Genomic DNA, 26,454 nt, shown 5'->3' on the forward strand with positions numbered 1-26,454 from the left:
AGGTGATGGTGATGGAGGAGGAGGTGACTTGTAGATATACGGAGGAGGTGGGGATGAAGATGGTGGAGGCGGTGACTTATAGACATAGGGAGGAGGTGGCGATGGAGATGGAGATGGAGGAGGAGGTGATGAGGGAGATGGCGGCGGTGGTGACTTGTAAATATAAGGAGGTGGAGGGGATGGTGAGGGTGGTGGCGGTGACATATAGATGTAAGGAGGAGGAGGATATGGTGATGATGGTGGAGGTGACTTATAGTAGTCATATGGTGGTGGAGGGGGAGACTTTTTGTGGTTTGGAGGTATTGGGTAATGGAATTTTGGTAGTGGTGAATTGTAGTAGTAAGGAGGTGGTTGGGGTGAGTTATCATAGTAATATGGTGGTGGAGGGGGAGACTTCTTGTGGTGTGGAGGGTAATGGAATTTTGGTGGTGGTGAATTGTAATAGTAAGGTGGTGGTGGAGGAGACTTGTAAATGTAAAGCGGCGGAGGTGGAGATGCATAAATGTAAGGCTTCTCATTGGCTGCTACATTGGTGGCAAATAAGATTAATGCCAATGCATAGACTAAGTGAGGCCAAAGATTGGCCATTTTTGAGCAACACTAGAACTGCCCCTAGTTTAGGTGACTTCTATGCCTGGAAGATTTAGACTACTTGTGATTGAGCTCTCACAAGAGGCTCACAGTTTATATAGCCATCCCCTCAATGAGTAGAGCATTTGTTTAAGAGTATATGATGCTTCCAACCTCTAACCAATCAATAATTTAGGTTTGAAATTTTCCTTTCTTTTTTTTCTTTTTTTTTTTTTCTAATTAAATACAATGGGATCTGAATGCTCCAGCTTAATGAGTCGTGTGCTTATATGCCTTGAAATTGTCCAGCTGAGCAATGCAATCTCCATATTCATATATATATATATATATATAGAGAGAGAGAGAGAGAGAGAGAGAGAGAGGGTTGACTCAAGAAATATTCATCAATAACAGTTGATTAAATTTGAAGATTTTCCAATTTGTGAGGTAGAACTGGCCAGTCATCACCAATATGCATCAAGCCTATGAAAGCATCTTTTTTATTCGATTATTGGCCAACACTTTCTAACATGGTGTGGAAGCATTGTTTAAAAGATTAGAAAAGTTTTCAATGGCTTACTACCAAGTTTAATTTGCCAAATATATATATATATATATATATATATATATATATATATATATATTGACAATGATATAAAGTCAGCTAATTATCATTAATCCAATGACTATTTCAAGACAATTACCAGTTCTTTGGCTTCACAGCTCTTCACTGCCGACAATGACTATTAATGATTAGAGAAATGAAGAGACATTTAGAAGCAATTTGTGTAGAAGATAACCGCGTGAAGAGGTATGAAACTTTGAAACCTATGCCAAATTGTCTTTCATATGACTCGTTTTCAATGTTCCTATGCATCCTCTCTCTCTAATCAAGTTGTAATGCATGATTTTGATACCCGCAACCGTTTCTTAATATATAGATTATGTATTAAGAATGTGTTTGGCCCACGATTGCGTAGACTAAACATGCGTTTTTAAACAAAATCGTGAAAAATATCCCATTCGAGAATTCGTTTAAAAAAAATGACAGTTTGAAAAAAGTGGATTCACGTTTTCTAGCAACAGGCAACTGGTGCGTTTTTCAAAAGCACTCATTTATAACGCTTAACTACGACTTTAAAAATCTTGTTTTCATTAAAGAAAACAAATTCGTCGTGGGAATTGAAGGGTTATACTTGCGTATAAACATAAACATATTTTGAATAGGATATTTCGAAGTCAATGTGAAGAAGTAGTTCGAAAAAAATGGTCATGGTGGTAGCATGTTACGAATTGATTACATTATCAACATTTGGAGTGAAATGGTCGCAGTGCTAGCATGTTACAAATTGATTACATTATCGCCATCAGAATGAAATGGTCAAAGTACGTAACACTATATATTATGTTAGCCATTTGAAATTAATTTTTCTTATTGAGCTTGGTGTTAATTCCAAGGAAGAGTGCAGGTTGCAGCTTCAACGATTATTAATGGCCTGTATAATAAGACTTTTTAAAAATAAAAAATAAAAATAAAGGAGAGTCAAAGGCTTCAGAAGGAGATTTCTTCCTCGTTCTTTGCATCTGTTATCTTGATATATAATATTCTCCAAATGATTGCTTTATTTTGTCCATATGTCTAAAACGTGGAATTTATTTTTATTTTATTTAAAAGTAACTGTAGATCGAATATTGAAACTTTAGAGGGGCCTAGTCAATTCTTTAAATTATGAAAATTGTCTAATAAAAGGTCCCATGAAAATGAAACTTCATGCATGGACCCTTCTAAAATTAATGTATAGGGGTAACTTCACTTTAGATTTCTGAATTACTACGTGATTTGATAAACTCTCTTCAAACTTCAAAACCTCTCAATTTGAACCTTACAACTTTCAATTGCAGTCAATTTGAACATGTCCGTCAAATTTAGTCATTAACTGAAATATCTAAAAAGACCAAAATATCCCTAATTTTTGTTTTTTTTTTTTTTTTTTATTTAATTTGAAATTAAGAGTTAATTTAAAATTTTATCAAAAAGTCAAGAGTATAAATATCATTGTCTCACTTTTAATGTTTAAAATCTGACAGAGTGAATCAAATTAACTAAAATTAAAAATTCAAGAGTTCAAATTAAGAAATTTTGAAGCTTAGAAGACTTGTCAAATCACATGGTAATTCAGAAATTGAAAGTGAAGTTACCCCTAATATATATATATATATATATATGAGCCTCTCATAACATAATTCTAATGAAGATTCGAAGTTTATAGAATTTTTTAAACCCAAGGCCGGCCCTTTGAAATATATATATATATATATATATATATATATATATATATATATATATAATGGTTTCTCCTCATAACGTGACACATTTTCACAACTTTTTTTTTTTTTTCCTCCCAGCAAAGTAGATGTTGATTATTATTTTTTATAAGCACATTATGTTGATTATTAATTCAGTGGCTTTATTGTTTTTCTTTTTTGGATAACTTATTCAGCTTTTTTGAGGGGAGAGGGTGGGGGGCCGCAGACAAAACAGAAAATCGATTACTTAAATTCTGACTCCGCCATTCACCTCATCCTCAGGAGTTCATAGAATTATTTATATTATTACATTATTTACATACTCTCATGCAGGACATATATAGTAGCATTAACTTGCTTTTCTATAATACACCAAAAAAAAAAAAGAAAAAAAAAAAACACAAGAAAAAAATATCTGCCTGAGTTTATTGACTTGTCCTAGAATAACTGCTTGTAATTACATTTTGCACCATGCTAATTAACATGAGAGTAACCATTTTTTTACTTGATTAACTTGTTAGTTGTTAAAAGAAGGGTGTCCTCCCTTCCTTTGCCTTGTCTAACAGAGGTATGGCTAAAACTATAGAACCGTGGAGTGAAATTTTCAACTTTCAGGATATTAATATTGCAAATGTGGATCAAACACTGAGCTTTGGGTGGAAATCAGAGCTAATCAATGGTGTGATGAACTCATCCAAACAAGCCATTCGGATGCGTTCAGGTGTTGCTGGATTATCCAGAGGAAACCAGTCATTACAACCCACTTCAGATCTTGCAGCCATAATGGCATCTTTGATGGCAAAAAAGACAGCAGAGGCCAGAAAGAAGGGAGGCTCTCCAACAGCTTTAGATGAATGGATAGCCTTCACATTTGGATGACCCTGTCAATTAGCAAAGAAACACATAAGCCAGAGAAGTTTAAAAAAAAAAAAAAACTAAGATTTAATTGAGTAGCTGCACTGCAGCTAACTCATGAAATGCATGGGAAGCCAATAAGTTAATTTTGAAATTAAAAGTTCAAATCGAAAAAATCGCAGCTCTTACCAGCAAAGATAATATGATCTACTTAAACTTACCAAATGGGACTCATCATTTAAGAAACCAGGATATAAGCAACAGAATTTCATTCCTATACCATTATGTTGTTGCTTTATTAGGTTTGACAGATGCATGGCAAAAATAATTGATTCAACTTGGCTAGAAATGTACGTCAGAAGAGCCATATTGGTACAATCATGGAAAGCATAGGCTAGTAAAGATTTTTTGTACTTGAAACGTTTTGACAGTTTTGGAATTTTGATGCAGTTGCTGTTAACTTGGTTTATTAAATTAATTTTTAGAAACCCCATGACAAAATCATAGTACATATATGTTTTTTCCTTTTCCCACCTTATCCATCCCTAAAGTGAGATAATTAATTGCATGCTTACATTATGGCCTAAAAGCATCTCTTCTTTCTCTATAATGGGATCCCTCAAGTACAATACATATTTGTGTTTTTTCACATCATATAAGTATGGGGGTTCTCAACACTTGCTTTAATTGACGATATTATTTCTAATTATGTTTTTCGTTTTCAACCTAATCTCCAGGTTTGCATAGACTCTTTATGATAATAGAGATGATTCCATATCAAAACAACCAACCATAAAGGTATATTCAGTTATTTGGAACATCAGGATGCAACCCCACCCCCCTCCCCACTCTTGCACTTTTTTGACAAAGGTAATTGAGAAGCAATTAGTTGAGTGTACCTTCAGAAGGGCAACATTGAACTTGAAGGGGACATCATTCATAGAAGGAATTTTGTAACTTCCAGGCCCGCATGTGTAAAGGCAGCCAGGTGGGATCCACTTATGAGCTGCATCTCCCCACTTTAGTTCTTCTAGGGCTACCCAACCTACACCTTGGATAAAGGCTCCTTCAATCTGTTAGAATATCAAAGCATGCACCAAATCATGAGAAGATAATGTGATTCAAAGATGTACTAATCCAATTTTTTTTTTTTTTTCTAAAAAAAATTAATAGTAATAAATTTAAAAAGAAAAGCTAAAATTTGCAGGTCCTGCATAAAGGTGTCATAATAACTTGACACCTTAGAATAAAATGAAGGAGAAAATGAAAAAGGAAATTAAAAGAAAAGAACCTGTCCAACATCAATTGCTGGATTGAGAGAATATCCAAGATCCAAGAAAATGTTTGCTGCCCTTGTGTGAAAATCTCCAGTCAATGTATCAATTTCAACCTCTGCAAACGCGGCACCATATGTGAAGTACTTGAATGGGTGTCCTTGACCAGTACTCCAATCAAAGCCAATTTCAGGTGTAATATAGAATCCATGTGCTGAAAGATCTATTCGCTCCATATAGCATGCATTTGCCAGCTGGGAATAATTGAAAACAACAAAGTTCTCATCATTAGAAAATTTCCCACAAAAAGAAAGGAGGCCAGTATAAAACCTTACTTGGAGTTAACAAGTTAATGATAAAGAGAAGCTATACAACATGGATTCTTTAGTCATCAACCGTTCCATGTCTTCTATAGCTACTGAAATAAAGGAGCATACAGTGCAATTCTACAATCAATTGCATTCCGAACAGTTTACTTGGCGACCAAAGGGTAGTTTTTGGCATGATGTATGGTGTGAGGATAGTCCGTTGAAGATATCTTATCTGGATTTGTTCAGTATTGCACAAAGAAAGGATGCGTGGGTGGCAAATAACTTGCAGTTTTGAGAAAGGACTATTCATTGGATTTTTACTAGACCAGTTCAGGATTGGAAGGTAGAGGTGGTATTATCTTTCTTTGAGTCTTTTAGACTAAGAGAAGGAGATAAGGATAGAATAGGATGTAGCCCTTCCAAAACGAGCAAGTTTGAAGTGAAATCGTTTTATCAAGTGTCAATTAGTCCGAAAGGATCCCCTTTTCCATTGAAGAGTATATGGATAGTCAAGGCTCCCTCGCTGGGTGGCATTTTTTGTGTGGACAACAGCCTTAAGGAAAATATTAGTGCTGGAATATTTGAGAAAGAGGAATGTTGTGGTGGTTGAGTGGTGGTGCATGTACAAGAAGAATGGGGAGTCCATTAATCACTTGCTAATTTATTGTGGATTAGCAAGAGTTATGGAATTCCATTCTTAATCAGCCTAGAAACGGGTGATTGATTTGTTGGTCAGTTGTGAAGGACAAGTAGGGTGTGGCAGAGTTATGGAAGTATGGAGGTTGGCTCCATTGTGTTTAATGTAGTGCCTTTGGCAAGAAGGGAATGCTCCGAGCTTTAAAGATGTCGAGACTTCGGTGTTAGATATGTTCAACACTTTCTGTACTTGGATATTTGCACATCACAGTTTGCTTGTCTTTAGTTTTGAAGATTTTTTGAACTTGTGTTCATCTTTTTCTTCAGATTATGGGTTCTCTTGTATACTCCATATGTACTAGGGTTGCACCCCTTTGCGCTTATTTAATGATATTGAAATTACTTACTAAAAATATATATTTGCAGGAATTCCAACAAACATTTTCTTACACATAACAAACTCAAACTTACTTTTTTTTTCATAACCTCACTATTTATAATAAAACACAGGAGAAGAATACTATACATCTAAGATATCATTCACATCAAATACTATGTTCTCCTTTTCATTAACCATTTCTTTGTTGCTCTTGGAAGAAAAGGAACTTATCCATTCTATAAAAAGAAACAGATCATACACTTGATGATTGGATCATCCAAGGGTTGGTGCAGTAATTTTATGTAAAATTATGAAAATGAAGGTACCTCAGCAAACGAGCTGAAATTATTTTGTCTAGAAATGGGCTCCATTCTTGCCTTTATTTGCTCACATGCATCCAAAACTGCATATCCATACATATCAGAACTTGCAGAAGCAGCTGTCGGTGATGAATTGGGAACCTGACTCAGTACCACCATGAAAACAAAATGAATATATGATTGTTTCTGTATACAATATATGTATTTATGCATGAAGCATAAAAGAATTCAAGACTATATTTAATTCTAAAGCAATCCATGATCTATTTCCAGTTCACATGCAGAATCTTGTAAGAATAAATTCCTTCCACTTAAAATAATGTTATTAAATGGTTCTACGGAGACTGGTGACAGAAAACATATCTTGTCACAAAACTGCCAATACAGAGAGCTTCAGAATCTATTAGAAAGCACAAACACATTTTCCTTTTGAATTGTTCTGAAAAATAGAAGCAAGTGGAAGGGGCATCCTCTCTTAAAATGGGGCAGCTCTCTATGTCAGATAGGCATACGGAATTCCTATATGTTTGATTCCATCATCATCTCACATACATCAAGGCTTTCTATAAATATAAGGAAAAGTATTATACATTCGTGCCATTGTATTCAACATTTCTAATACTTAGCTAACAGGAACAGCCAAGCAATGTCCCACCAGTAGTACCAAGGAGGTTTTTCCACCGAATGTGGTCAACAGTAAATTACTTTGCAAGAAACAAGATGAAAAACTTTTAACAAAAACAGGGCTGATTACCTTGTCAGTACTTGTCTCTGATATAAAGACAGAACTGAGAGGGATATTGAACGCAGAAGCAGCAATCTGAGCAATTTTTGTATGTAAACCTTGTCCCATTTCAACACCTCCATGTGTAACTAAAACAGTTCCATCAGTATAAACATGAACAAGAGCACCAGCCTACAGTGAATAGGAAAACTTGCATAATCAGGATTCTGTTAACATGATTTCGTAATAAACATAGAATGCAAGAGTCATATCCCAAAATAATAAACACAAAACCAATTCCACCAGCAATGAAATGGTTGAAACATCTGTAAATATTCAGAACAGATCAATACGTGCGTTCTAGGAAAATGTTAAGACTTGAAAAAATGATAAGAATGAATTCAATGCATCACGTGAAGCAAGTTAAAGATGTATTTTGCATCCAAGAACTCATCAGAACTTGGAATGATGAAACAAACTGTATCAAAATTTGGAATGACAAAACAGACTGCAGTTAACACTTCAAGAAGGAGCATAGACATAATACCGTGCAGAATATGCAGCACACGTCAATCATACACCTTGGTTCCATGTTTCAAAACCATGCTCTTAAATGTGCAAACGTACTATTGAGGTTTCAAGAAAGATAAATGTGCAAAATTTTTCTCTTAAATCACACAGCTATGTGTATCCATAGGTTTTCATACATTTTAAAATAACACAAGAATTTCATAGTGGCAAGACTAAAATAAAACATTTTGAATTTAAATAGCAATTTAAGGAATCAAAAGAATAATGGTAAAAACAAACAATAAAAAGAAAAAATTAATTAGTGAGTTCATAGATGCATCGATTAAAATAAGAAAAAAGAACAGAAAAAAAATAATAAAGAGAAAAAAACACAAAACACAAAAGCAAAGAAAAGAGCAAAGGAAACAAATGAGTGGCATGTAATAGTTATTCATTTAATAAATGAATTTGTTAATATTTAGATCATGCAACATTTAGAATATACAACAATCCAATACAACCATTAAATGGTAAAATGGAAGTTTCAAACTTTCAATAACTTAAGTTGTGCCACCTCATCCATGACGCCCACTACACATTTCTGCAATTCAAGCAGGTTGGATTAATTGAAACATGATGGGAGAATTGATATGTGGAAAGGAAAACACACAGTATGCACCACCCTCTAGTACATAATAATCAAATCAGGCATCAGACAAGAAATCTTACCCCAAAGATCTCTGTCCAATCAATAGATTCAAAGTGAAGAAGAAAAATATATAAGCAAAATTTTGGAGCAGAAGTGCCTCATCTCCCAGTTCATATCCAAGGGAGTTCTATCCTGTTTCGCTAGCATAGGTTATATGAACCAAGAAATTATAAATACAGGAACTTCACCTAGACTCATCTCTGACAGTCACGCCCCTGCTCTCATGCAGCAGGAGCATATCCTATCCTCTCAAGTAACAATACTTCTTTCAGAGCACACAACCAAACTGATCCCCAAAGATGCCAATAATTCCATATAGAGCCACTTTATGTGATTAAAAATAAAACACCAATCATGATTCTAGAACTAACAACTAATATTGTTTCACATGTTACCTGGTTCATAAACTTAGTCGTAAAGGATATGCCGAATTTGGTTGGAACCATAGTGATTCCACGCTTCCTCCACCGGTTGTTAGCATTGAACTGGTTAACTTCATTACGGGCATTCAAAAAGTCACAAGATAACTTCAGCTCGTTCCAGAGCGGGGCCAAGGTACAGTGTTGAAGTTGTTGGCCATAGTGCAATATTGAACCTTCACCTTGAAAATTATTTTCCTAATAAGAAACCCAAATGACAAATTCAATAGGAAAAACAATTAAGAACAATGAGGGTAGTGATTATAAACAGCAGCCATATCAAAAGAATGACAAATGAAGGAGACTATATAACTTACCCTTATCTCTTCCGGGCTTTTCTCAAGTTCTACTGCAATTCTTTGAATCCAATTTTCAGTAATAATCATGCCTTGAGGACCACCAAATCCTCGAAAGGCAGTGTTACTGGGGATATTGGTGAAGCAAGCCCTTCCAATAATCCTGACATTAGGTATCTCATAGACATTATCCGAGAGAAACATAGCACGCTCAAGGACAGCAAGAGAAAGGTCCAGTGAATTTCCAGCATTATTGTAGATTTCAAGATCCAGTGCAAGCACTTTTCCTTCATTTGTGAACCCGACCTAAGTCATGCCATTTCATCATTATTTTGTTCCATTACATCAACTTTCAATAAAAAAAGAAAAGTTGGTTGAAATATTCTGAATTGGAAATTGTTTTCCATTGACCAACATCTTTCACCCACATGCCGCAACTAACACCAGAAATTACAGAAAACATTTTATGCCGAAACAAACACAGCCTAAGGGTCAATTTCAGCTGAATACATTATCTTTAACGACAAGATTTAAAACAAAATAAAAAGAAACAAAAAGAAAACAAAAAATAGAAAAGAATTAGAGGAGCAACAGTTTATAGAAAAATTCAACATATGCACGAGCTACAGTTTTTTTTTTTTTTCACACTCCTCTTCTTCTCCATTTCCTTACACGAAATATTAAAAATAAAAAATAAATAAAAGAAGCCTTCGTACAACCAGCAACACCCTCTTACTTTTTACTTCAAACAGAAGCAAGACTTAAATGATATTAAATAATTTTGGTCAAATTTTAATAAAAACCATGTTCTAGGATAGATGCTAAATTAATATGTGCTGCTGAAAGCTGAGGTTACTTTTTTTCCACTTCAAACACAAGCAAGAGTAAAACCAGATTTAAAAGATTTTGGTTACATCTGGTAAAAAACCATATGATAAGATGTCATCAGGCCTCTATATACTAAAAGCCAACATCTTAACATATGGAGTTGAACGAAAACTCTTCTCTATCGGTTTATCCTTCTTTCATGTTTGTCAAAGAAATTCAAAAACTAAAACAAAACTGAATCCTTTAGCACATATCTATGTTCAGAATTCATCTTAAACATTATCAAGTGGTCTTGTAGAAATAGAACTAATTGTTGAACTTAAGTATACGGATTCTACAGCATAATCAAATTAGAGTAACGAATATGATACCTTGTACTTCCCAAGAAAGCTATGCCGCTGCCCAGTTATCATCATGTCTATATCCCTGTCTAATGTCAATTTCACTGGTCGATTCAACAGATATGATGGTACAGAAGCCGCAGCAGCAACAAAAGCTGATCTTGTCTCCTTCCCACCAAATCCACCACCAATTCGCTTGGTTTTACAAACCACTTTTGACATTGGAAGACCAAGAACATGAGAAACGTACTTCTGGTGCTTCTGAGGGGCCTGCACAAAGTGTTGTACTGTGATCTTAAAATAGAAAAATGTTAAGCAATACGAGAACCATCTTTGAGGCATCCGAGTTGACGTTGGCAACTAATAAGCTTCTAGGCAGTGAAATTTGAAACTTTTCACAACAATATTGCTAATACAGAAGAAATATGTGCAGACCAGTGACAAGAGACAAAACATACCATAAATATATACAGTGAGTACAAAGGTTTTTATAAGAGGCAGCCTTCAGAAAGCTTTACAAAAGGTAGTAAGCAATAACTATCAGAGAGGTCACTTCTGTGGCTTTGAACCAACACATGCCGACAAACAGATGTGCAAGAATTGCTAACATAGACTCTACAATCTGAAAATTAACCACAAGAGATGCATTTACTTTAAAACAATAACTAGGAGCAGTAAACAGCTGGGCACCTGGGAAGACTATGGCAGATATCAAATGGACATATATGTAAAGAAGAATCAGAATATCGAAGCCCATCACTTTGATCAGGTAAAAGTAATGCCAAATCTTTATTCTATAAATGAATTGCTGGGAAAATTTCATCATGCCAATTAATCCAACTAAAGAATAAGAATGTTGTAAAGCCAATGTTGAACTTCTTATTTATTATGTAAACATCCTGCGTTTCCACACAAATATTCAGCTGATACAAAATCCCTAAGTTTCATAACAACAGAATACACTCATATAGCAGAATATATCCAGAAGTTTGTAGTAAAGAAGCTAAATACTGCAAAAAGCGGCTCAATTCATATTCTATTTCATCAGATATCTTATTAAATCGGAATTGGTTCAGAGAAGCCCATGGCTTGGATAAGTCTATGAAATAGAGGTGACAAGCTAACTTACTTGGGTGGATGAGATCATATAAACTTCGTTGCCACCATCCGTTGTCCATATCAAGCTGCTATGTGGCTCTAAGTAAAAATGTTCTTGACCTCCCACTTGAACCTCCCCCTCTATGGTCCTGTGACACTGAGAGGATTTAAAACAGAGATCCACATCCCCTTTTCTCAAGCATCTCTCGGTATTAGGATGGAAACTTTTAGCATTGATGGCATCCTCTATTGATAAGATGGCTGGGAGCTCTTCATACTCAATATGAACTTTTCTTGCGGCTAGTTTTGCATTTTCATGTGTATCAGCAACAACAACTCCTATAACCTGCATACAGATTCATACATAGTTCCATGGATTAAAAAGGAAATAGGATAAGGGATATCCAAAACATCCCATAGAAAAAAGAAGAGTGCACCCAAATGAATGAACATTAAATTAGATTAAAAAAATTTATTCAGGAAGCTTCATACATGACCCACACAAGTGACAAATTCTGTAGCAAATAGTTCCTCATCATGGATAACTGCTCCAATATCATTACCGCCAGGCACATCTTTAGCTAGAAATATGCCTGCAAAACCAGGTGAAGCCATGGCTCCTGAGTCATCTATTGAAAGAATACGGGCATGAGGTTTTCTGCTCAATACCAATGCAGCATGCAAACCATTAGGTGGTAACGGTGTATCATCAGTGTATTCTGCCTCTCCTGTAACCTAGAAGAAGTAATTATATCAACAAAAATATCATGATGATACACTTTATCAACTAAGAATAATTATATAGACAATAACTACCAACTCAAGCACTTTTACATGATTTAAGATAAAGACAAACCCAATTTAAGACAATCAACAAATGAGAAGATAATCTCCTCATACTCTGCAAATGTGAACAAATTTCCAAATGTCCACATGTGATGAGTATGAAGAGAAACAGAGTAGAAGTTATGCAAGCCTCATACCTGCAAATTTCTATTATAAAATACAGAGAGAAATGCATATCAACATTTGATAGATCAACATGGATACAACACCATACAAACTATAATTTTTCCCATGTACATACCTGAAGTCTTGATGAGAGATGAACCTCAGGAGAACCCACAGCAGTCCCATGTTTCCTAACTTCATAGTCCTGACTTCCTATAACAGGTGGGCGGTGGAATGATTGTATAGCAGATAGATGTGATAATTGTACATTCTCAATGGATTTCTTTCCATTTATTTGATGAGATACCCATAGAAAAAATTTGAAAAAGAAACTAAGTATTAAAGATTTCCGAAATTCCACCATCCCACCAGGAGCATCTTCCTTTAGAAAGATATCCTTTTGCAAAATTTTCAAAGCACCCTTCAACAGCTCCTGGTTCCAATACTTCCCAATGAGAAACTCTTTTGTTTTCACTGCAGAAAGGGAGAGTGGAGCAACACCACCATAATCAATGCTAGCATCTGAAACAATCCAGTCTTCACATTTTTCCGCAAGATAAACACGCATCCCAGCATTTACAATTGCAATATCATCATCTCGACGGTGAGCCTGTTTAAATTCTTTCACGTACTCAAAGGGCCTAGTCCAAGGTAAGAATACAGAAAGTAAGATTTCATCACTTGCCATATCCACCTTACGATAACCCAGGAAGAAATTTTCAGCCATGACCGTTCTAATGTTTCCTTTACAATCAATGATTCGAAACTTTGCACCAGCAGCCATCCAAAGAGGGTTCAAATCAGATATCGGACTGGCTGTACATATATTCCCACCAACAGATGCAACATTTTTTATCTGTGTTCCAGCAAACCATTTCAACTGTTCAATGAAGGCCTTACAGGAAGAGGTTTCCTGAGCATCACGCTCTTTTACAACCTTTCTGAAAACATTCAAGAGTTCAGAGAGCCTTACTGCAGAGCCTATCTCTAAGCCATCATCCTTAACACTCAATACATTAAGTTCAGGCACATGCATAATAGAGATCAAAACCTGATATTGCATTCTCTTCAACCTCATTTCAATTCCTACTTCAGTATTACCTACCAATAACTTCGCATCTCGATATTTTGCTTTTAACTCTAGCACATGTTGAAGTCTTACGGGTCGATACCACTTCAGCCCACCAAATCCACTCAAATTCAAATAAGTTAATTTCCTCAATAATAGCTCAGGGGGGAAGATAAGCTCTTTTTCTGTATATCTGCTTCCATCTGTCTCACTGTAAGAGACAGGTTCATACCTATCATTACAAGGCATACTTTGTTTGGTGGAGTCTGTACCACTTGGAGATTTTGATCTACATGAACACGGCTTACCAGTAGAAGGACAAACAGAATCACCTCCTTGAAGGTTTAGTGAAGAGATATCAGAGTATAGAACATCATTTGTTTTGGCAAAGACTCGAAATGCATCAGCGATTGGTCTGTATCCTGTGCATCGACACAAATTTCCAGCGAGGCATTCTTCAATCTGCTCCTCACTAGGTGGTGTTTGACATGACCTTAGTAATGCATACATGGACATGATAAAACCAGGAGTACAAAATCCACATTGTGAGCCATGAGATTGTGCCAATGATTCCTACAGAACATTGTGGACAAACAAATATGGTTGATGACCTCAGTAAGTCAAACTCAACACCAAAGAAAATAACTGCAATAAGTTTGATTCAAAATAAACTTTCAATTAATGAAGATTTTACTAAACACAACTGTAAAAACAGTTCCAAACAAAAACTCCAGCTCAACAGCCAGAATTCAACTGACCCCGCAGTAACCTGAGATTCAAAATAAACATAACTATACTTCTGCACTTTCAAGAGCAGAGCAAATTGATCAACTAAAATGCTAGCTACTAGGGTTTTTTTCTGAATCTAGCTACTAGGTTTACAAGGTATGAGCAACTTTCTCTAGAAGAGAATAATTTCCCAATGCTTTGAAGAAACTGGTTTTGCAATTATATCAAGATGAATTGTTAAATTTATTAATACATCTTTATCTTTTCATCTCTAGAGAAAACACTCGTGATGAAATTACTAAGCGCTACATTCCTTTCTGATACAAATCATACACATACATATTGCACCAATTTAGATTAATTCCACAACAACAGGAAAAAGTTTATTGTCTTACCTGTAAGAGGCAAAAAGAAAACGAGGGGGGGAAGTTCTGGACCAGATCTAAATTCTCTACTCCATTAGCAAAATATTGTAAAATTCCAATGATGGAAATAGATTTCTGAATAGCTCATTATACAGATATTTTGAATTATTAATGACAAAAAAATTTTATTACTAACTGAGCATATTAATAACATAATAACAACAATAATAAAATTCAACAGGAGTAGATACAATCATGAAAAGCAGAGAATATTACTTGAATTGGGTGCAAGCCATGTTTGTGGGTCCCTACTCCCTCCACTGTAATAACATGCATCCCTTCTACAGAATAAAGAGGAGCCAAGCATGCATTTACAGCATAGTGCCTGAAAGAGAGCTATCAGAACAAGATTTTCAATTCCTAACATACCCCTCACAGGAAGGAGACATGAGAGGCAAACATGCAGACAGAGAGAGCAAGAGAGAGAGAGAGAGAGAGAGAGAGAGAGAGAGAGAGACTCACACGCATCTCCTCAAATTTTTATCATAATGAGAAACCATAACAGTGCAGGCTCCACAACCACCTTCTCCGCAGCCAAGCTTTGTCCCCGTCAGACCAATATCTTTATTGCCAAAATGGAAAATGGAGTTTTATGATGAGGTTTTTCCCCATAGAGGACTACATACACTGACACTAAGAGGAAGTATATAATAAACATTTGAAGAAATGATAAAACCAGAGCTCAAACTGTTACTATAATAAAACAAAGAAAAAGAAATGAAGATGAAGACATTTTAGTCAATAACAGAACAATGTATTGCCACCAAATTTATAACGAATAAGCAATCAAGGGATAAGACAGGAAAAGGAACGGGCAATTAAGGAAAAAGAAAGAACTAAAAAAAAAAACATTTTAATGAAATTAAAGATAAAATATCCACCCCGAAACAACTTAAACTCAGGCATTTGAAATACATGCAAGTTTAGAACCAAAGAGTAACATTTTTTTTTTTTTTTCAAAAGTTATGTCCAAGTAAAGCATATTGTATGATGAGCTTCATAAAGAACAATCAGCTCTGCAATTCAATTATGCTAGAAAAAAGCCCTTTCAAAAGAAGCACCGGCCACAATTATAAACTATTTCTTGTGGTACTGCAATTTAAACTGCAAATTTCCAAGATTTTGACCTCAATCAAGTAGGCAATTAGATTTGGAATACTACAATATGTTAGAAATGATGATTACATTATAACAAACGACCATTAGAAAATATTATCAGAACATCAAAGAAAAATTATTAATAAGATGTTCCTTAACTTCTATTAGTAAGCTGCTACTCTGTTGCCGATAAATTGTGGGGCAGGGAAAATAAAAATAGCAGATTATTTTAAGCACAACAAAAACATTGCTTTAGAATCGGAAAATAGGAATTCTTTTTTTCTTTTTCTTTTTCTTTTTTTCCATTTAACTCCTTTCTTTAATCTTGCCAGAAATCCGGGGGAGACAAATCAACAAAGAACATAAAACAGCATTCCGTTTATCAAACTTCTTAGCACCCAAACAGAGTCTTACATTTTATCAAAAAAACTAGCATAACTTACGGTTAACTGGAGGTGAATGATTCTAAATTAAAGTCTGAAGAAAAGCAAAAGCATATGTTAAACTTTATCAAAAATAAACATAGCTCAGAAACAAATGTCAATCCTTTCTAGGTTGCTGACAAAAAAATGGGATATGGTAAAAGATACTTTTCAAGCCTAGCCCACATATAAGGCAATTCAAATCAAAAAAGCATGATTCAAAAAGTGTAAGAAACTTCAGGTGGAGCGAACCACCAGACTATGATTGATTCGCAAATAACCCAATATATATTAGGCAATTCCACATCATATCAAAACTAAGTCAAAAATTCAAAACTCTTTCCCTTTTCTCTTCTATTCCTCTAATTTCTAAGCAAGCAAACAAACTAAAGAAACCCAGATCACAAAATTATCTGAGAAATGGATCATAGCTTGAGAAACCATGTTGTACCTCTGAGATACTCCAGAAGAGTCATGTGGGCCAACCCATCAGGCAAAGTTCTACGAACTCCATTAACGTACAGTATCGCTTCCCCTCCGACTTGTTCCAGCTCGTCATCTTTGTCCTTCAAAGATCCCATGTTGTCAATTCGAATTCGAAATCAGACAGAAACTATCGCTGTTCCTTTTACGCTACGCTATTCTCAAAGTGTGTTTATGGAGTTTTTTGCGTTTGATTTAGTTTTGGTAAAGAAATTGAATGGAATAGTTGGTAGGAGACGATAATTCATCAACAGAGAAAACTCCGTTCTCTTTGTTTGACTGATGTCATGCAAGAGAGTCGGTCCCCAATCTAATCGTTTCTACTTTCTACACGTGTATAAGAAAATCCATAAGGAGAAAAGGGAAAAGCTCAGACTCATGAATTTGGCCACGAGTTCCCATTTTATAGGGAAAAATAAAAAAATAAAAAAATAAAAATCCCATCAGTTACCAACGGGTATCACTGTCAGATATGCGCGTGATTTTTTTTATAATTTAATTTTAAAATTTAAATGCATCTCTATATTATTTTTCATATAAAAAAAATTATCATGTCTCTTTGAATGAAAAGATATACTAAAAGTTATACATCAGTATATTATTGAATATGCACTTTTTTTTTAACTATAATGAACATGTATTTAATAACACAATCACACATAGATGAATTAAAACATAACCGGAAACAGGGTGGATTAAAATAAATGTGGATGCAGCTTTGAATAAAAAAGAAGGAGTGATGGGCTTCGGTCTAGCCATGCGTGATCAAGAAGGAATATTCTTAGCTGCAAAATGCATCAGAAAAAGGGGCTCATGGGATCCAGTTGTGGCTGAGGCTTTGGCATTCTACCACGGGACTGTATTTGGGAGAGAGAAAGGAGTGCAGCATATTATTATCGAAGGTGATGCAAAGCAAATTACTGATGCTATCCACGAGAAGGGGCTGAACAATAGTAAGGTGGGACACCTGATTGATGATGCCAAGCTAAATTTAAATAAATTTTCTAGGTGGCAAGTTAAGCATGTACATCGTGAGGGGAATAGGGTGGCTCATGGATTAGCACGACTAGCCCTTCAACAGGTCAATGATACTGAATGGAGTGAGGAGTGTCCATCTTGTATCAGAGATATTATATTGACAGAGCAGTTGCTCTGTCAATGATCCATTTTATGAAAGATTATCAAGATTGATTTTTCAAAAAATTAAAACATAAGATCATTGAATTTAATTTAATTTATATAAACTAAAACATGGTAAAGTCTTTGTTCCGGTTAGAGTAGTTTAAAATGAAAAAGAAATATAAAGCCAAAAAAAAATAGTGAGAATAAAACTTGGATTTTGATTATCAAAGCATTAATAAAAATTAGTAAGAATTTATCATATTGTTGGTGTAATACTTATTATATTTCAATACAAATATCGTATACTTATGAACATTCGAAGAATAAAAAAACAGAGAAAAAGAAACAAAATATTTTTTTATGAGTATAACACAAACGAACAAAAAAAAAATCTCATAAAATATTCAAATGCATTACAACATATTTGTAAAAATGTTAAAATATTTGTTCTCATGTGAGTAGTTTAAAATGAAAATAATAGCAAGATGAAAACATGTGGATTTTGATTATCAAAGCATTAGTTTTTAATATTATTGGTCTGATACCTATTATATTTCAATGAAAATTAAAATTCATATAATTCTAAATATTCTAAAAAAAAATACAAAGCAAACTAAACAAAATATTTTTTTTATGAATACAAAACAAAACAAAATATTTTACTAACTCTTTAACACAATCAAATCAATCCTCACATAAGGTGCAATGTTTAATATTTCTTTGGTCTTTTGAAAGTATTTATGTTCGATTTATGCTTATTAATCAAATAAATGTTTGCATTGTTTTGCTTTCAAAAGCATAAAAACACTTTAAAAAATGGTCGAAAATCAACTAAATCATATAAACAAAACAAAAAATCAGGTAAAACACGAGCCTTTATTTTAGTTTAACTCATATACATTAAAACATGTCTAAATCTTTGTTCGTATAAGTATATATGATTTAAAATGAAAAATTATATAAAAAAAAAAAAGTAAGAAGAATACATGAATTATAATATAAAAAATTAGTAGGAATATTTAAAAATTTTAGTGTGATATCTATTAAAAAAAACATATCAGCACGTTGGTAATCTGTTTCCAATTTCATAGCACCAAATCCTATATATTGTTAAAAAAATCTTATATATGGTTTTATATATATATATATATACACGACGGTTTAAAAAAAAAATAGCAAGAAGAATACATGGATTATAATATAGAAAATTAGCATGAATATTTAATATTTGTAGTGTGGCATCTATAATATTTCAATACAAATCAAACGCATAAAATTTTGAACATTTAGAAAAAAATAATAATAATAAAATACAAAGGAAAATAAACAACTTTTTTAGTAAAATTTTGTTCCTATAGATATACACGGTTTAAAATGAAAAGTATAAAGAAAAAAAAAATAGCCTTTTAAAAAAAGGATTTTTTATTTTTTTATTTTTTTAATTCTTTATGACTTATATGGCCGATTATGAATAGTTAATTAATGTAGTATGTTTTTAAATTCTAAATGTTGTCTTTATATAGTTTTGGAAAGTAAGAAATTTTAAGAAAATAATATCATACATTAAAGTTTTGAACTTAATGAAATCACATATAATGAAAATTATTGAAATATAATTAAATGCTCTTAATTATGCCTTAAAAAACCGGTTTAGCCTTTAAAAAAAATGAGTTCACGCCACATGTCGCAATTTTTTATTTTTATTTTTTTGGAAAAAATTTCAATCTCATTAAAGAAGGATCACGAGTATAACACTCTTACATCACAAAGCAAAAAGCTCGGAAAAATCATAGCGGAAGAAGTTACGAGGTAACAAATCATAGATGCTTACATAAAAATCAAGCATTTAAGACCTATCTATGACATCAATATCTGCTAACCTATGACTATTTTTCAATTGTAACACCAGATTTGTTCCAAACAAACTCAACTCAATACATAAGTAGCTCATCTTCCTCGCTTTGAAAACAAATCACATCCACAACCCAAAGTCTGGACAATCCTTATTCAAACAAAAATACAAACAACAAAAAATAGTTAAAACCCGGCCCCAGCAGAAAAATAGCCATAAAAGCACAGATCTGCTCCTGAGAAGACTAGATCTACTCCTCATCAACCCAAAACGGTTGAGAAACTACATCATTTTTTTCGTAGATCGCTCATGAGAGCAGATCTAAAGAGAAAACTATTATTCAAAACAAACAAAACAAGCAACACAGCCAGCAAATCAGCAGTGACCAGAGTGGAGGAGATGATGGGCACTGGCAAACGTTGGCAGTGGTGGAGCGGATGGAGGAAAAGGGAAGGGCAGCACCTTGGAGGGCAGGCGGTAGCGGCCGGAGTTGCTGATTTTTGGCCGAAAAACACCTACAAAAACAAAGAAAACTAGGGAAAAATGCACAAAAAGGGAGGAGGGATTAGGAGGGGGGAGAAGGGGAAGGGGGAGAATCCCTCCTCCTCCTCTCTTTGCTGATATATGATGATTAGAGGTGAAAATACGGATAATAGTTTTGGTATTCACATCTTCATCGTATAATTATTATTTGTATCTGTGCGATTATTGTGGTTAATAAATATGGTTATTATCTACTATTCACATATAAACTAATAAGCGTTTTGCACCTTAAAGTTGTAATGTTTGCTTCTAGTAAATACAAAAAGACATTATCTATAATTGAACACTATTTTTCATATCATTTTTGCTAATCATTTTGCCATGAAATTCTCATCTCATACATTATTTCGCTTCCTACATCATATGAGTAAGAGTTTCTCATGAGTGAAATCCAATAACACTACAAACGCAACCAAAAAAAAAGAAGGTTATGTTTGCGATGCGTGAGGTTGACTTTGAGATGATAGTAGGAAAGAAAAAAAAAAAAAAAAAAACTAACATAACCTAAAAGTCATAAACTTATCAAATCCAAAATGACGTCGATTTAGTGAATTTAATTAAATATAGGATTTATATGTTATATATAAAGGGCTTGCAGATGCGATTATTATCCACATCTACATACCCTAAAACGGCTATCTGCATTCACATAAACTATTCATTTATATATGAACAACAAATAAGTGCGGATAGCAGATGCAAGCGGTTATTATTTGCCCGCTTTTTCACCCCTACATTAAACTACGAATATGTGGCAAAAATACCACTTTGTGACCGTTAGATTTCCCATCGGTGCACATGACCACTTTCTGTCATTCTTCCTAAAATGCTCTGATTTTCTTAAAAACAAAAATTAAAATTAATTGAGCAAACTAAAATCCAAAATAAGAAAATAAAAAAGGGTATATTGCAAATTTTAATTCATATGGAATCTATTCTTGTTTTACTATGTCAAATGTTGCAGCTTTACCAAATTGATGCCATAATCCTGTCGAACTGTTTCCTTGAATGTTCTTACCCTTTTTGTTGGCTACTGTTTTGATGTTTATGGGATAAATCAATAAATCTTTCCTTTATAGGCATGTTTGGAGGATTTGGTCAACAAAGATGCTGCAGAGAAGGTTAATGCTGTAATAGAAGCTCTGTTAACACAGCTTGCTCTTAATGCCAAGAACACTAACAAAAGAGAAAGACAAGGACCGGGAAAATCAATGAAGAAATTAAAGGATCACAGAAAGGCTAAAGTTTCTGAGGTTTGTATTACTGGTTTTGTCCTGTTTCTTTTTACTGTGGCAAACGTTGTCTTGTATATAAAATGTAGTATACAATAAAGTAATGTCTCAATAACATACAATTTCTATATTGTAGCTTGAAAAAAATCGCCTTGCTGAGAAAAATAAGAACATTGGTGGCACCAGAGCAGAGAATGTCATTTTACTTTCATTTGGGAGTAGTTTCAGCTTGTCATCAATCTATGCATAAGAAAGGTGGCCCCATGGATTCAATTACTGTATAGTTACTGACAATGATAATGAACATGCATTGAAAAGAAGGGTTCTTGGATATGTCTCCTTTCCATGAGGATAAGAGAGAAGAGCATTGAAAGAATATGAAGATGCAGTAGACAAGGAGACATATCCAACAAAATACAACCTGTTTGCAGAACAAAATCAGATTACAAATGAGAAAATGGATAATAACTTCAATTTTGTTCAAATTATGAGACTGTTATCTTACAAACAAAGACTTTATGGGTCGACCAATATTGTTTTTGGTGTTGTAGGTCACTGAATGAGTCTTTACAAAATTATCTCTTCAATAAAGCATCCTGATCAGTTAGAGAAAAGGGAGAAATTTTTTTTTAAAATAAATAAATACAGAAAGAAAGAAAACATAAAACATTTATATGCATTTATAGCTCCTCAAAATAAATAATGACACCTATTATTATTATTATTATTTTTGGCTCTCTGTATTAATTATTTTCTAACTTCCCCAATATACCACAGAAATTGGTGCCAAAAAGCTGAAAAGCTTTCTGGGAATTGCATTAGTTTTATAAATCAAGAACTTATATTGGGCCCCAATGACCCATTAATTAGTATTCCCTTGTAGATTCTCAAATTTTGAAGGTCTATAAATATTATTATCCTCATTTGGTGCCAAAAAGCAGAAAAGTTTTTTGAGAATAGCATTAGTTTTATAAATCAAGAACGTGTATTGGTCCCCAATGACTCATTAGCATCCCCTAAACCCTTTGTGGGTAGTTTCGGCCACCTCATTTCAGTCAAACAGGATTTCTTAAACAAATTGACGCATACTAAATTTTAATTTCAAAAGAAAAATGGAAGAAACGTTTTAGAATCTCTAATTGGCAATGTAGTAGCACAAAAGGTTAATAAGGCATTTGTTCTTAATTTTGTTCTTGGCTCAAATCTAATAACCCTTCAAATATCCAATAGTTGATGGCTTGTCAGCATAATCTAAGCCTAAAACGAAGTGACTTTTACTATAAATATACCTTATTTTGTCGATGTAGTAGCACAAAAGGTTAATAAGGAATTTGTCCCTTTTTTTCTTGGCCCAAATTTAATAACCCTTTGAAATATCCAATGGTTGATGGCACGTTTACAACTTGATGAAGTATTAGCATAATTCAACCCTGAAACAGAGTAACTTTTGATATAAATACTTCCTAAAGTATGGCTAAAATTATAATATCCATTTTTATCGTTGTTATCCTCATCAACTTCGGCTTTCCTGTAAACGGAGATAAGTAGTTTTAAGGGTAAAGTCTACTTAACCCCCTCGAATTACCACCCCAATGACAATTTACCCCATAAACTATCAATTACGACAATCTATCCTCCAAACTACCAAAACAATGAAAATGTACCCCCCCATTGCTAGCAAAATGACAAAATTACCCATATAAAATTTTCAATAAGACAAAAATACCCTTAAATTTTTGAAAAAAAAAGTTAAATTTTAATACTTTTGTTTTTATTTTAATAAGAGTAATTTCGTCATTTTGTTAAAATTGGATGTACATTGTCATTGTTTTGGTAGTTTGGGAGGTAAATTGTCGCAATTGATAGTTTGGGGGGTAAATTAACATTAAGGTGGTAGCTTGAAGGGGTTAAATGGACGTTACCCTAGTTTTAATTTTTCTTTGTTATACCCTAGCATAAAATATAGCCTTTAACTTGGAATATGTCAAGCCAAAAGTAGTTCATGTCATTATTGTGCATGTTATATAATTTTTTTTCCTAATTATTGTCATAGTATTAACTAAATTCTTAAGTCAACCATTTTTTTATAAGTTTAACTTTTTGGGTTAAATTGTGATTTGACATGATTTAACTTTGGCTATATATATATATATATATACGGTTTATCCAATTTCAATTAATCATTCTATGTGTTAGGCGAATGTTAGAATATAAATTAAATTATTAAATTTACTTTTTCCTAGCAAGTTAAGCTTTTGGAATAATTGGTGATTTAACTTGGTATAAGAGCAGTCTCTGTAATTCACCTCCTATTTTAATTAAATATTCCACGTATTAAATCTCACTTGTGATTTAAAAATCTTGATGATTCATATTTATCTCATTCTTAAATTTGCACTCATTGATATATATTTCACCTACAATGTTAAATTTTGAGTAGCTCTAAACCTTTATTGATTTATAGATGAATTTTACTCAAAGATCAAGAAAATTTTCTCTAAACATTGTTATACAAAAAAAAATATAATGCTATATGTATGTGTTTTAGAAATTGTATTTATAAAATTAACACTATTTTATAATTCACAATATCACTTCAATAACCGTGAGAATATTGAGCAAATAAAGTTCTCTTTCTTTGTCGGTCTAATTGGCTTCAAAACTTTCTCATATCGTAGAAGGTGGACATGAATTTCCTTATGAAGTAAGCAAAAAATTCGCACCGACACTTACAGGTGTGGACTTGATTGCAAGTCGGAGGGTTATCAAAATGGAGTATGCTTCATGGGTAAGTGCTGCTGCTTTCACAAGAAAAGTCACAAACCCTAGAGGCCAAGGGATTAAGGCTAGCATACAAAGATGAAAGAAAGATACAATGAGCTGCAGATGGTTGGGTTGTGCTTGGCAATATATATTGCCTTCTTGAAAGAAATATTAAATAATATGTTGTGTTGTTTAAAACTGTTTGTAACAATAGCCTATAAGAATTACTCCATCATAATATAATAGGTGGTGATACTTCTTTGAAATTCTGGAAAACTTATCTTGCATTTTGTTAGTTTACCTTTTGAATTTGTTGTGACATCCTATCCTTGAACCGTTGCTCTTCTTGAGGATAAAACATTCATGAGGAACTAATTAACTCATTGCAATTAATTAGCAGCATAATTAAGTAGTGTTAAATCATCAATTCTTTAAACACCTAATAAATCTTTTTTTTTCTTTCTTTCTTTTTCTTTAAACAATTGATCATATCCTCCAAAAATACGTTGAGCATCCAAATACATACGATTCAAAGTTTCGAATTGTTGAAGATAAGGAAATAAGCAAAAGATACCATTAACTAGGATTCAAATTCAAAGCGTAGACGTGTAGATAAGCTTGAGATGTATTTGTTGTGCAACAAATCCTCCTCCTCTGCACCCTCGCCCTCCGCCGACCGATCCCCCACCGCCTGATGGCTCAAGAATACGATCACACCTTCCAGTCTCTCAGCGAAGCCGTGGAACTAGTGGAGGCCGCGTTTTCCCAATGCGACGACGTTCCTTCATGCTACGAGGCAGTGATCCAACAATGCGAGCGCTCGTTGCTGATCCTCGAGAAATCCAGAAAGCCACTCATGGAGATTATGGAGAAATCCCAGGTGAAGACAGAGGCCAAGTTCGAGGCTTTGCAGCGGAGAAAGAAGGGCATCGGGGGGTTGAAGGATCTGGTCGACAAAGAGAAGAACATTGTTATGGTAAGACAAGAACGGGGTTTTCTTTCTGTTTTCGCAATAGTTGTCCTGTCTCTGTCTTAACGATCTACAAATCTTGTACTCTAGGCAACTGGTGGCTGTGAGGAGCAGGATCCTCTGCATCAGGAAAATTTGGAACAAGCGTAAGTCCTCAATTGTTTTGCATTTTTTTGAAACTTTTGTCTTCTTTTTTGGCTAAAAAATACATGCATTTGTGTTTGTTTTACCCTGTATTATATATGCTTCAGCTGCTTTCCTGCCGCCCATGGTGGAAAGATTGGCAGTGTGGAACTGAGTCAACAGGAAGAGGAATTGAGGAGTACTGTGGATGAAGAAGATGTTGGTTCAATTGAGCAATTACAGCACTCTGAAGTAGTTGGCTCAAATGAAGAGGAATTACTTAATTTGATTATCTCAACGATCATCACAAATTTCTGCAAAAGATCGCATACCCATTTCATTTGAGTGTCATTTTCTGTCATTTCTGAACCCATTATTATGGCTTTTGGGAATTGAATTTTATTTTATGGTGCTAGTTTATTTAAAAACGACAATGATGCATGTCTTATGATTTTACATGCATAGAGATCGACATGGAAAGAAATTAAGGAACCATGCATTTATTTTTCATTCTTGATATGGTATTTATCTAGAAGGCCTAGCTTTATTTAAAAGGTAAATATATTATAAATCTATGAAATATTATAAATCTATGAATCAACGGGCTAAAACTGAAAAATTCTTAAGCTTTTTTTTTTTTTTTTTTGGGAATTTTTACTCATTTGGTTAATGCAAATAAAACCCTACCATTACATTTTCCCCCAAATGTTTAGCTCCCATAAGTCCCAACTAAACGCATTGTTTTGCGATGTCAACATATTAATTTTTTATTAATTTAATTTAAAAATTAAATCTAACAAAAAAAATTGAAGGAGTGGCTTGCGGCAAGAGTTGTTTCTCATCCCTCTTCCCTTTCCTTTTTGGTTCCACAAGAGAGAGAGAGAGAGAGAGAGAGAGCTGGGCGAGAGGCAGAGATAAGAGATCATGGTGCTCTGAGTTTTTAATTTGTAGCTAAGCTCTCTTTGCCAGAATAACATACAGTCATTACGATAAGCCGAAATCTTCTCATACCCAAGTCCTATGTCCTTTAGAAACTTTTTGGCCTCATATGTATTAACTGGCAAAGTTCTATCATCCGCAGGCAGCAACTAATTT

General features: G+C 33.9%; 3 protein-coding genes across 3 annotated transcripts in view; 1 reads left to right on the forward strand and 2 right to left on the reverse strand.

Moving 5' to 3' along the window:
• LOC132163803 (extensin-2-like) overlaps positions 1-588 on the reverse strand; it is a gene marked incomplete at its 3' end in the record, with an annotated part of 9,617 nt that extends 9,029 nt beyond the window's left edge. Inside the window, exon 1 of the mRNA XM_059574174.1 lies at positions 2-588. Within this exon, the coding sequence (XP_059430157.1) occupies positions 2-588 (587 nt within the window). The remainder of the gene's footprint in view (position 1) is intronic.
• Positions 589-3,280: 2,692 nt separating this feature from the next.
• On the reverse strand, positions 3,281-17,109 carry LOC132164659 (xanthine dehydrogenase 1-like). Its single transcript, XM_059575201.1, has 14 exons — positions 16,723-17,109; positions 15,214-15,313; positions 14,968-15,076; positions 12,665-14,170; positions 12,070-12,312; positions 11,609-11,923; positions 10,510-10,749; positions 9,332-9,616; positions 8,991-9,212; positions 7,407-7,568; positions 6,659-6,793; positions 5,024-5,260; positions 4,632-4,805; positions 3,281-3,758 (listed from the first exon to the last, which is right to left on the reverse strand). The coding sequence occupies exons 1-14, from the start codon at positions 16,850-16,852 to the stop codon at positions 3,516-3,518; spliced, it is 4,101 nt and encodes a 1,366-aa protein (XP_059431184.1). The 5' UTR covers positions 16,853-17,109; the 3' UTR covers positions 3,281-3,515.
• Positions 17,110-24,800: 7,691 nt separating this feature from the next.
• Positions 24,801-25,704, forward strand: LOC132163808 (uncharacterized). Its single transcript, XM_059574179.1, has 3 exons — positions 24,801-25,242; positions 25,327-25,382; positions 25,488-25,704. The coding sequence occupies exons 1-3, from the start codon at positions 24,961-24,963 to the stop codon at positions 25,702-25,704; spliced, it is 555 nt and encodes a 184-aa protein (XP_059430162.1). The 5' UTR covers positions 24,801-24,960.
• The last annotated feature ends 750 nt before the right edge of the window (positions 25,705-26,454 follow it).

The sequence above is a fragment of the Corylus avellana genome, chromosome ca10, assembly GCF_901000735.1.
Source record: "Corylus avellana chromosome ca10, CavTom2PMs-1.0".
NCBI lineage: Eukaryota > Viridiplantae > Streptophyta > Magnoliopsida > Fagales > Betulaceae > Corylus > Corylus avellana.